Raw genomic sequence first — 12,883 nt, forward strand, 5'->3', positions numbered from 1 at the left:
GAAGGTAGCAAAGCTTTGAACATTTTATTGTGAACTACCCTTTTGGGTGGTGTTTCTATCACAAAGCTACAACTGTTGTATAGCTCTTACAACAGTTTCACTGAAACAATATTTTCTGTATTTTAACTAGAGAATCCCTGTATGTAAAGTAAACTACTGCTATATGTTGTAATCATCTATATTTTGGAGCAGGCCTTTGCAAGACCCTGACCATGGCTCTGCCCTCTGGAGGGTAAAACTCATTCAGGCTCAGAGTCAAGTGTTCTCACCTATTTGTAGTCGATGTTGTGGTCTGTGTGTTGCTGTTGCACTGATCCCTCAGTTTGGCTGCCTTGCATTCTGAAACACAGCCTAGATATCGAAATGGCGAATCTTCCCAGGGCAGGGAGGAGGAGGAGGCACAAAGCCAACTGGACGAGGTACTTTGTCATGCTGAGCAGCCTCTGCAACTGCTCTCTTTGTTACTGATTTTGCTGAGAGCATGGAACGCAAAATTTCTGAAGAGCTGGATTCAGATGCAACAGGGTTATTGTGGAAAAGCCCAAGATTGTGGTTTGTGACGCCTACAGCACTGGGTGCCAGTCCTGCTGATGTGTCTTGACCTGGATGAGCATAGGTAACACCAGGCTGGAAAAGAAAAACAGGTCATGTTGGTTTTCAGTGATTTGGGGCTTGTGATGTACAGGTAATTGATACCTGACTAGGTGCCCTGCTCCTAAAAGCTGTAGGCCTGCAACCCAGGCTCAAATGTTCCTGACTATCACAGAAGTCTGATTTGCATTGGAACACATGCACAGGAACCCAGGTACACATTTTTTATAGCCAATGAATCATTAGGACCAAATTCTGTGCTATATGATCTTTCAGGGCCACCTGCACAGCTGGTGAAACATTCAAGACCAGCTGTCTCATTTTCTCTTTCATATACCTCCTAGACAGCTAATTACTGTTGAGTTACCAAGAGCTGTTGTCCATAGGAAGCATTCAACCACCACCTAGTCCTCCTGAGACCAAATGTGGGCTAAAATACCTGGAGGGTACCAGGTCAGGCGCACATTTCCCTCCCCTTGCCACAGCAGTGCAGGACAAGGTCCCTGAATTCAGTCATGTCTAAGGACTAAACTCCAGCCTGACAATGCTGATTTCTGTTTTACATTTATCTGCCCCATCCCTTTAGCTGAGCAGAGTTTGGTTCCCTTTGCCCTGCTGGACATGTGAATCTCCCAGATGTCAAGGGGACAAATTGTATCAAACATGGATGGCAGACATGACTTAATTCCCAGCACAGAAATCCGTAGGGTAATCAGGAGCTACCTTACCTTGGCTTTTAGGATACAAACTTAAGGTATCACAGGTGGCTAATGCAGGCTACAGTGAAAGAAGTAAACTCAAGATGATGCCTTGTAACAGCACCAGTAGGCTAGAATACCCAGGAAAGCAAGGGAATATCTGGAGCTGGTACCTGATGTCCATACAACTGGCAGTCCACTTGAAGGTCTTGTGAGGGACTTTTTACCATCACTGCTGTGCAGAAACCAAAATTCTGGCAAAGCAGAACATAGTCAAGAGAAAATAGTTAGAAAATAGAAGGAGACTGCATTTTAATTTCAGCACATTTAGAAATGGCAACTTGTTCTCATGTTTAATCTGAGCAGTGGAGTGCTTGCTTTTTAGCCTGCTGGGCTCAAAAAAATAAAGCTCTTTAAATGCATAAGCAACAAATAAGGGAAACTCCTGTGCCCTTCTATAGTAAGATCCTTTGTATGTCTGGATATGAGGGAGGGAAAGAATATATAAGAATCTAGGTAAAGAGCTCCACCCTCTAGAACTGCTTAGGACTCAGTTTCATCAGAAACACGCATTTTAACATAGTAAAGTATACAGTATAATTCTCAAAAGCATATCTATCAGAACTGAGTGCACTGGTATTGTAGGAGGGGAAAACAGCCTGGGGTAGTTATTTTGTTTTGTTTTGGTTTGGTTTGGTTTGGTTTTGTTTTGTTTTGTTTTGTTTTTTGGTTTTTTTGTTTTTTGTTGTTGTTGGTTGGTTGTTTGCTTTTGTTTTGTTTTGTTTTTAATGTTACTGTGTACTGTCTGGTACAAAGAACCTGATTTTCTCAGGTGCTCACTTTAAGAATAAACAATCATATATAGTCTATTCATTAAAAATATTCCATCTCTGGTGCTCAAGCCTTTTTCAAATGTATTCAAAGCCATTAGAATTCAGTCCAGGTACCTCAGAGAAAAGAGAAAGGTGTGATATAGCTTTAAGAGTGATATACTGAAAAACATATCATGAAGCTACACATCTCTTGCCCTTTGATCCCCACAGGGGTCTATTCCTGCTCCAGTGCAAGCACATCCCAGCATGATGCTGCTTTTCCACGCCGGGGTTGGGGAGGCTGGGGCTGATGTGCTGCCATACTCACAGACTGATCCTCGGGCAGCAGCTGACAAGCCCCCACGTTGGCTTTGGCTTCTTCTGCAGAGCAGTTTGTGGCACCCACGGCAAACTCAGCAACAACAACGTGCCCTGGGTGATACTGATAAAACAGGAAAGATGTTTGACTGACTTTGCACTCAGAAACTGCAGAGCTGCTGAGAAAAGATAAAAGGCAAATGTTGTGGCTTCATCTCCCGCTGGAGGGAAAGGGAATCCTGTGGCTAAAATGACACATAATAGTTGGGAAATTAAAAGCAAATCAGGAGGGCGAATTAGAGCAAGCAAATTGTGTCTGTTTGCAAACATAACTAGCTAGCAGTGCACAATTACTGTACATGAAATATTATGTTTATATGAAAGGCTAGACATAGCTGTAGAAATTACCTGTATTTTGGCTCTTCCGATCTCGAGGAGTCTGAGGTAAGAATCAGTGGTTTTGCTGTTGTAGGCATTGAGAGCAGCTGACACCGTTTCCAACACCTCTGTGTCGTTCATTCTTGCCAGCACAGGACAGTCAGGGCAGACTTTGCGAATGTCTTCAGTGGAGTCTGCAGGAGGAACAGAGCATGTTTTGATCAGATTGTAAATTGTTTAAAAAGGCATTATAGGCCTATTCAGTAACACAAAGCACTGTTTAAAATCCTGTCCCAAATTAAAGTGGAAGGAATTTTTCCAGTGCAGGCTATAGATGGCAGTGTGTCACACGACTTGGCCATTCAGATCTTTCTGCAAGGAAGAGTGCTGTGGACTTCAGTAGCACATTTTATATGTTCTTACTCAGTTTTTAGAAAATTTTCTTTCTGGAAACGTCTCTATGATACCAGTGAAAAGGTGCTTCAGCTCACACAAGGAATGGTAGAAAAATGAAGATATTTTACCTCACTGGACTGTGTTTGTTATTTCAGTCATCAGTTTTGACAGTAGTACTGAAGACATCTCATACAGTGCAAAGAGATCTCACACTGAGCAGGCAGAATAGACATTCTGCTTTCCCATGGCAGTATTGAAAATGCTGGATTTAGTAAGGAAGCTGCATCTGCCAATGGGACTCTGATGACCAACAAGTGCAAGTAAACTCAGATCAACAAGGAATCAAATTCTTAAGGTTAAACTGCTAGCTGAAAAGACTCAAATCTGGGACTTGCTCCCCAGTTAGTCTTACAGTATCTTAGTTGTCACAGTAAAGAGAAGCAAAGAGAAACAGTGGTTTGTAAGGGAATTAAACCAGAAAAGGGGGCTGGATTTAGAAAACCCATTAACGGTTGTCCTTTATGCCATATTTATACCCAGCAGTTTAGAATCAGAAAAGCCACTGAACTGTAACCACTGCTATAAAAATACACCAGCCTCTAGATTCAAACCTACAGACAAAGCCTTTACCTGCATGTGAGTGGCATTTGCTAGCAAGTACAGATAATGTCCCATCCACCTTCTGCATTTTAACATCACAGTCACCCTCAACTGCCTAGAGAGAGACAAAAATCAAAGGATTATATTGTTGGATTTTCTGATAAAGGGCCACTAAATTCAAAAGAACAGATCCTGGCTGACCATTCCTGACAACATCGGTCTGATGGCAAAGGCACTGCTAGGCATGTCCTGATGTCTGTGATTTTGTAAAAGGCAGATCAGAGCTACAAAATCTGGATCCAAATCTGGATTTCAAAAGTATCAAAAGTACCAGGGTAGCAAGATTGTGGACATTTAGTACAGGTTTGTCTCTCATATAGAGGAAAGAATATGAATACTTATGAATTAAGACCTTCCACAGAGCTCTTTGATAACATTCTCACTAATCTCAGCTGGTCAGTGGCCATGGTAACAGCAGAGTGTGCTGCCTTGTGTGAGCAACATGATCCAGCAGGGAGGAGATGTCAAAGGCAAAGCTGGAGTCACTGGGAAGAGGGAACAGTTAGAGTTACCTCCCCCCTGATGGAAAATAGAATCTGAGCCCTGATGAATACAGGGGTAGATCATGATTCATATTTAGTGAGCTCTGTGAATTGGGCCCCATTCTAGAAACAGCAGGCTCAGACAACATTTCCACTGCTTTGGTCAGGAAAGCGTCTCACAGCTGGATCACACTTGCATAAGAACAAAATATCTGAGGCCAGTAAATTCCAGCTGAGCACTACTTCAAAGGCAGAGCCCTATCTGAAGGGAATAGCTCATCAGCAGTTGTAACTAGGAAGAGAAGGCTTGGTGGAACTGCACCAGGTAACAACCCACACGTAGCCAAGGGAAGGGTATTTCTGCACAGATTGACAGCCTGCCCTGTCTGTGGTTTGCAGTGAGGCAGTGACATCTGGGCTGACTGAATGTGGAGCCCCTAAAGCAGGCCCCATGGCATTCATGGACTGTGTGTGGGATGTTATGTTGGCAGAGATCTGTCCTCTTCAGATAACAGGACATGAAAGGAATCCAGGAGTGAAGTCCTTCCTGACATGAAGGCAGTGAAGTCAGCGAGGAGGTTGCAAGTGGGGGTGGTTATAGGCTGTTACAGGGATATGACATTTGCTTGGGAATCTGGTGATAGCCTGACCTCTGGCATCAGCATATTGAACATGCACCTTTGGACCCTGCTGGTAGTGTTCAGGTACTCACATGCTCTGCAAAGCTCCTCACTGTGCAATTTGCAAGAGGTGTAGGGCTGAGAATAGGGCACTTGGTCTCCAGTAAGTCAAGTTCAAGAAATATTAAGTCATTATTTGGCCCCTGAAAGGAAAAAAATAAACCATTGGAATTGATGTAATTTCTTCACAAAACATCACCAGATTTCTTCCCTGGGGCTGCACTTCCTCTGTTGCTGACTATCATGGGTAGCTCCAAGTATACACCAGAGTAAATGAAAAGGTCCTCACTTTTAACTTTATAAAAAAACAGCACTCCAAATCTGGAGTAAGTCAAGATAATCACACTGAGTTTATTCCAGCTAATAAGGAACAGGCTCATAAATTTGGCAAAGTCAAGTTTGTATGTAGTGAGTCAGTTCTCTTAAGTTAATTTTATTTTTCCTGGGTAGTTTTAAAAAGTCAACAGCTTTCTTTTTGATGAAAAAACTTCATGTTTCTATAAGTAGATACCAAACAAACACCAGTGAACATTGACCTGTCTTCCTTAGTCCATTTGAATTACACTGAAGTGCTCCAGTTCCTTTGCATCTGTAACACAGGACACAGTTCCTTGGGTTCCCTAGGTAGGTCCAAGATTCATTCTGATGTTCAAGTCATGAGTGGTTCCATTTAAACCAATTAAGTCATTTTAGTGTAAAAGCATTAATATGAGCAAAGCAGTGTCACCAGTGTTTTTGTATGGGTAACTCTGCATGCACTTCTTATCTCATTTATGTCTGTTACAATCTTTTCTAAATGTATCTTTTGGTATCTTCTCTTTCATAACAAGTAGAAAACTGCCATGGAGTTTCACTCATGTCTATCACTCTTGTCATGTTTTCACTCATGGAACTGTTTTCCATGTTTTAAGAGAATCAAAGGTTCTAAAGTTGCACATATATTGTATTAATGACCTTTTCTATAGCTTGTCTATATGCCTACAATGATGGCAATAGATCTTAGGGAAAATAAGCCACTGTTATTTCCATTTAGACCCCTTGGCAGCTCAATGGACATTAGGTAAAATTAATGCCTACTACAAAATCACAAATAGCATGGAGCTTTGATAGGTATGTGTTTAGCCAATAAGTAATTACCTGCATCTCAAAGATTATCCTCAGTTTTTCTCCAGATTAGCTACTGGGTTCACAAATCAGCACCTAGAATGATCTGCCCTAGCAAATGTGCTGCGTGTGTAACCCGAGCTCTTTCTAGCATTGTACAAAAAAGTCTGAACATTTCTCTCTCCCCCTCTGTTCTGCTCTTTGAGAGCTACATTCCAGTGACCTGGATTCTCCACTGCTACCAGGTGTCCTTGCCCCATTTAAATCAACAGAGCCATGCTGATTTCCCCGTGTGAGGATACAGCCCTTGCAGGCCCTTGGTGATTTCCAAGCATCCCAGGTGAACACAGTGCTCTGCCTGTTCTGCCTCCTCACTTACCTGGGGTACCACGCGGATATCCTCGATTCTGTTTAAGGCAAACTTGTATCCATGATGACTGTGGCCATTAATATAATTCACAGCAACTTCAGCTGCTGCTTCAGATTCTGGGTCATCACAGCCCAAGGGAGCAGGGGGAGCTGCTGGTACAGCTTTGTGAATTGGAAGCTGAACAAGCAGTATTAAAGCTACTAGTGCCTTCATGGCACCTGAGGAAAACTGATCCCTTTCAGAAATAAAGATCTAAGAATACAGCTCAGATGGTAGCTAGGTAGCAAGAACTGGGGCCTCATTTATATAGTACATACCTCAGATTTACATGAGCACATGCCTGATATTTGTCCCAGTTCCAAGAAGCATTGCAAACAACAAAAGAGAAAAGTAAATGTTAGGACATCAAGCTGACTGATTAATTTTGGCCAAAGTAAATTTTATCAGGTAGGATATTGCGAAGTCTGCTAAAGCAGCTTAAGAAGAAAGCGTCAGCAAAAATGTAGCACAATTTTTAGACACTTCTACCAACCAAATACTGTCCATGTAAGAGGAATGTGATCCCTTCTGTTAAATGTGTCGAGATGCTAGTGCTAATTAAGCTTTCTTGTAAACAGGACACATTCTGTTGGGGCCCAAATCTCACCAGACACCAGTGTAAATTGTGAGATCAGTAGCATGATAATTTAGAAAATGGAATTTTAAGTAGTTTTAAGGACCACATTCAACAGCAAATGTAATTGAATAGCAACTTTTGCTACTGAATTATTTGGAATAGTAAATGAGGCGTAGTTCCTAAATCCTTTGCATCAGCTCTTTCTTTCTCTGAATAATCTGAATATGTCCAATAGTTCTTGGAGTTTTATTTTGCAAAGCAGACATCTTGTAGGAATGTTTCTGGAATATGTTGTACAGATTTGAGGATTTGGCAGAAGATCCTAAAGAGCACAAAGTGTTTTAAGGAGGATAAAAAGGAAAATTAGCTGCTTAAATGCTTAGGAATTCTGGATCCAGTCTTATATTTACATTCACAGTGTATATATTTACAAAAGTGTAACAGGATAAAAAAATAATCTTTGTAGCAGAATAAAGCATCTATGATGTGTCCAGCATTTACAATCTTTAATTTAAGGTGAGATTACTTTGGCTAGATAGATTCTAGCTGGACAGTCTGGCTCAATCAATAGAAATGTTTTTTCTGCAGGAGTTTCAGAGCAGGTTTCTACCATTCATGCTAGGACAGCAATCAGGCTGCAGAACAGTAAAGGTCTCTTTTGGCTTTAACACGTCTGAACCTCTGTTGTCATTTTTAGAGTTGAGGAACTAGCTGCAGATTTGAGATGACTAGAAGGACTTTGGCATAGTTAGAAATTTTATTTTTTTTTTTACTTTAGATAATGAGTTTTTCTCCTCAGCTTACATGATAGTGTGAGAGAGGCTAAAAGTTTTGGGAAAAGAAGCAGTCTTGAGTCATGCCTCTCTCTCCTAGAATCTGTGAATACAGGAAGCACTATAAATAGCAATGGTTCAGTTGGACAGATTATGTGATAAAGGAGAATGAGAAGAGACTAAAAAGATTGGATTATTTGATTCAGTTCTGTGGCATGAGGTGTATTTTGGATGCTAGGATTTGCAAATTGAAGAGATTCATGAAGAAAATAAAGACTTTTTCTCTCTATCACATTAAAAAGTTGGTCTGAGCATGATTTGTTTCTTTTCCATTACTTGAAGCGGGGGTTTTTTGGCATTTGTTCTGTTGTGTGTATGATAATTTTTTCCTGACTTTGGCCTGCAACAATTAAAGAATGAAGGTTTAGTGTTCCTTGTGGGCATCTTTTGAATCACAGCAAATTTATTTAGAAAGATAGTATTTTACTCTTTATTGTTAATGCACAGTTCAGTTTCTAACCTGTAAATCTTTTCATTCCCCTTTTCCTTTTTTTGGTCTGAAACATTGAGATGAACTTCCACCAGGTTCAGACTGAAATTGTTTTTCACCTGAGTGACATATAATTGTCCCAGTGAAGGACTTAAAATATTATTTGTAAATTTTCTGTGGTCATTACTCAGTTTCTTAGATTGCATCTTTTCTAATTAGAATTGCAAATATTGTAGGATGTATAACATTTCTGCAGTCAAGCTCTGCATATTCCTAAATGTAATATATAACCCAGTTCAGTCAACTTCAGGTTCCAGTTTCAAAGAACAACTTAAAACCTCAAATAGCAAACAGGATTTATTATCTTCTTTCTTCCCTCTTCATTGTCAGTCACATTCCGTATTCCATTTACCAAGCAGGACAAAAAGGAAATACTTTGAAGCCTGCTGTACCTCTCCTTAGATTCTCTATAGGCTTACTCAAGCCCTTCCCCTCTTGGTGACTGTGTGAACTTCCTTTGTGGGCATGCAGAGGATGAGAAATGTGCCCACACGATTATTAATGCTCAGTGCAATGTGGAATCTTGGCAGTTCGGGGTGACTTGTGATATGTGTGAGGAAATTTGTGTTTGGTTTTCATGTTTGCGACAGGAGTTTAAAAATACAATCAGGTAGTTTGGGTACAGGAAAACAAGAGCCTTTCACCCTTTGGGTGCAGACTGACACACATCTGTCTGATTATTCTCTCTGAAGGTGGGATTGCTGGTGTCAGCTCCCTGCAGGCCTGTGGCCCATCACAACTGTCCTTTTTACAGCACCCTCACTGAAGAGGCAATAATTGCAGAGATAACTTCTCACTGAACTCAGGACAGATCTATTCTCTCTCTTTCATTGTCCTGTATTTGCAGTAGTGGCTGGAAATAGTTCTTGCAGCACAAGAAAGTGACCTGGTTGCCAAGGGCTCCTGCACAAGAGGTGACATCTCAACCCCACTGAAGTGAGCAAGTCTTTCACAGGATAGCAGTGTCACAGAAGGGTTGACTTTGGAAAGGACATCTGGGGGTCACCTTGTGCAACCCCACTGCACAGGTAGGGAGGGCCACCTGGAAACAGTCACCCAGAACGACGTCCAGATGGCTTTTGATTATCTCCAAGGAAGGAGACTCCACAACCTGTCTGGGTAACCTGTGCCCATGCTTGGTCACCCCCACAGTCAGGTGATTCCTGATGTTCAGATAGAACCTCCTATTTCAGTCTGTGCTCATTGCCCCTGGTCCTGTCACAGAATACCACTGACAAGAGTCTTGTTCCATCCCTTTGCACCCTCCCTTTTGGTATTTATACCCAAGCCCATTTATCAAGCCCTTCCAAGCCTTCTCTGTGCCAGGCAGTCCCAGCTCTCTCAGCCTTTCCTCACAAGAGATGCTCCAGTGCTCTAGTTACCTTTGTGGCCTTTTGCCACACTGTCTCCAGTATGTCCCTGTCTCTCCTGTATTGAGGAGCCCAGGACTGGGCACAGAAGCCAGGTGTGACCTCACCAGTGCTGAATACAGGGGAAGGAGCAGCTCCCTGAAGCTGCTGGCAGTGCTTTGCCCAGTGCAGCTCAGGGTTCTTTGCAGCAAGGGAACATCATTGGCTCAGCTCGGTGCCTGCCAGGACCCCCAGGTCCTTTTCTGCAAAGCTGCTTTCCAGCTAGGTGGTGCTTTCCAGCATATTTTCCTACATGTGCTGCCCTGGGGCAGAATTTCAGAGCTCTCTGGACTTTGTGAGGCTCCTGTCAGCCAGTTCTGCAGCCTGCCATGGTCCCTCTCAATGACAACATGACCCTGTGGCACACCAGTCACTTCTCCCAGCTTTGTTCCTCATCCAGATCACTGCTGGTGTCCAACAGGACTGGACCCCAGTATTTCTCCCTGTGGGACACTGCAGCTTACTGGCCTCCATCTCGACTTTGTGCCACCATCAGCCCCTCCAGGCCCAGCTCTTCAGCCAGTTTCCAATCCATCTCAGTCCACCTTTCAGTGGTGTGAGACTTTGGCCCTGGTGAATTAGGTTGCCTGAGAGACTTGACAAGGCTTCACTGCAATGGAAGCAGAATGAGCTGGGTTTACTGCCCTTGTTATATAAAATATAGTATTGATTCTGTGCTCAAAAATTGAGGCTCCACTGAATCTCAGTTCTTAATAATTCATATAAACCACAATGGAAAGGTGAGTTGATCAGCTCTTCAGCCAGTTTCCAATCCATCTCAGTCCACCTTTCACATCAGTGGTATGAGACTTTGGCCCTGGTGAATTGGGTTGCCTGAGAGACTTGACAAGGCTTCACTGCAATGGAAGCAGAATGAGCTGGGTTTACTGCCCTTGTTATATAAAATATAGTATTGATTCTGTGCTCAAAAATTGAGGCTCCACTGAATCTCAGTTCTTAATAATTCATATAAACCACAATGGAAAGGTGAGTTGATGGTTTTCTTTTTTGCTTTCTCTCTTTTTTTTTGGTTGGATGCTTGGAACAACTAGTGATGATTGGAAATTTGCTGCCCCTGCTCAAATTCATTTGGAAAAAAAGCAAAGAACCACTTTCCTAGGTATCAAATTGACACCTTCCTGAGCTTAAAATTCAAGCAAATTAACCAAGCAAACAGATAAATATCATCTTTTTAAAGCTTCACATCAAAGTTAAACACTTGTGTGGATTTCTGAGGCTCTCTTTTTAGATTACTAAACCGACATTTTTTGGTAAAGCAGACAGAACTGGTCCAATTCTCTGTACCACATCAAAAGATGCATTTCTGAGCAGTCAGGCATTGTACAGTACTGCAAAACTTAATCACCTTTTGCTTTACACTTGATTAAGTACATTACTTTTGGATCATCGAGTTCACAAGATATTGGAACATCGGGGCTGTCTTCTATATAGCCATCACCTACTCAGAAACCTGCACGCAAAGGCAAGAAAATGTCTGCAGGGAAAATGTCAGAAAGTTAAAGTCACCAGTCTTGTCAAGGCAGCATATTGGTCCCTTAAATGACAGTATAATCAGCATTTAAAAATAAAGTGTGTGAAAACCCATAGAGGTCTGAGAAAAACCTCAAGACAAATTAGACTAATTGATTTGCATAGTCTTATTGGCCCCTTTCCACTACACGGGCAAATCTTCAGCAGATGTAAATTGGCTCAGAATCACTTCAGTCCAAGTCCCCCATTGTCCCTATAACAGGAATTTCAGGCTGAGGAAAAACTGTGAAGTCTGAACAGTTTCACCAGAATGTAATAGTAGAATATTATATGTAAATTAATTAATTTGTATTAAATATTAGAATCTTTAAGAGAAGGAAGGCTGACCATGTGCCCTAGTTTGCTGCGCTATTTGCAGTTGAGAAATTTCTTACTGTGAGATATAAAGTGTGCAGATATGGCATCTAATTTGGGAGCCTTTAGTCCTGGATGTCCAGCTAGAGTTTCCTTTTCAGTGAGATTTGCTGATCTCAATCTGTTAATCTTTATTTTCTTTTAACTGTAGGATGAAAATAACTATTTTCCCTTTTAATTCTGTGATCTGAAATAACTCACTGAATTTTGTAAAAATGTTTGTCATCACTGGGTAGAAGGATATATTCAAAACCTTAGAGGAATCCAAGAGTCAGAAAAAGCAGATGCCAGTCAGTAAAACCTTAGATAAGACTATTTTCTGGACTTATCAGAAATGTAGGAAGATTGAGAGGATTGAAATTTGGTCTTCCAGACTTAGTATTTATTATTTCAGAGACATTTTTCACTGGTTAGAGTTTCTTTTAAAAAACTGTATTGTTTTTGTTTTTCTTTTCCTTTGAAAGAGCATAAAAAGTTGTCAAGAATTTTGAAATTTTTACTGAAATGGAAATTTTAATTTTTGACCCACTCTCCCAGACAAAGCTAACCAAGTCTATTTCTGTTCTGTTCTCTCTTGCTCATTTTGCTCTTCTATTGTCTATGCCACTGAAATACTTGAGTGCCTTCCAGAAGTACATCAACTGACAAAACTAGCACTTGTTACATGAAAGTCTATTCTCCTTCTCTTCCCAGTGGGAAGATTATATAAGATGTTTTGTCTTAGTGAAGTTTTTGATTGATTTAAATTTTCCTCCCCATTTCCGCATTTTCCCTGCTCTGTGTTTTGATGCTGCAATCAGAAACAGGAGCAGTTTTATGAGTTGAGGGTTTCCAAGCCCCTGATTGACTTACCCTGTGTTACAGTGACCTGGTATGGGAGACCCCCCCTTCCTAAATTTGTTATACTTTTTCACCCTTTTATTGAGGTCAAAGTTATTTATGTTGCCATGCAACTCTAAACAGTGGGGTATTTTTGCTTCAGCCCTGCAGGGATGTCATGGTTCTCTCAGTGTCATTCCTGTGCAATTTGATGGGTGTGGGAAAGCTGTGGTGGAGATGGATAGGTGGCAACTGTGAAATCAGAGATTAGCAGCTGAGGAAGGATTTGGGGGGTTTTGGCTTTATGTTCTTATGCTATAGT

At 41.4% G+C, this 12,883-nt stretch overlaps 1 protein-coding gene across 1 annotated transcript; it reads right to left on the minus strand.

Annotated features, from left to right (window-relative positions):
* On the minus strand, positions 1–6,775 carry AHSG (alpha 2-HS glycoprotein). The gene is made up of 7 exons (XM_039713739.1): positions 6,499–6,775; positions 5,048–5,158; positions 3,824–3,908; positions 2,828–2,991; positions 2,430–2,543; positions 1,463–1,543; positions 1–627 (listed from the first exon to the last, which is right to left on the minus strand). The coding sequence occupies exons 1-7, from the start codon at positions 6,700–6,702 to the stop codon at positions 352–354; spliced, it is 1,035 nt and encodes a 344-aa protein (XP_039569673.1). The 5' UTR covers positions 6,703–6,775; the 3' UTR covers positions 1–351.
* Positions 6,776–12,883: the final 6,108 nt, after the last annotated feature.

Source organism: Passer montanus, unplaced genomic scaffold, assembly GCF_014805655.1.
Source record: "Passer montanus isolate IOZ18808 unplaced genomic scaffold, ASM1480565v1 scaffold29, whole genome shotgun sequence".
Lineage (NCBI taxonomy): Eukaryota > Metazoa > Chordata > Aves > Passeriformes > Passeridae > Passer > Passer montanus.

Coding starts and splice junctions, on each gene's coding strand:
- AHSG (XM_039713739.1), bottom strand. CDS start 6,702: ATGAAGGCACTAGTAGCTTTAATACTGCTTGTTCAGCTTCCAATTCAC. Junction 1,544..2,429: donor TGCTGCCCGAGGATCAGTCT/GTGAGTATGGCA, acceptor CTGCTTTGCCAG/AATTTTGGTTTCTGCACAGC. Junction 628..1,462: donor GCCAGTTGTATGGACATCAG/GTACCAGCTCCA, acceptor TTTCTTTTCCAG/CCTGGTGTTACCTATGCTCA.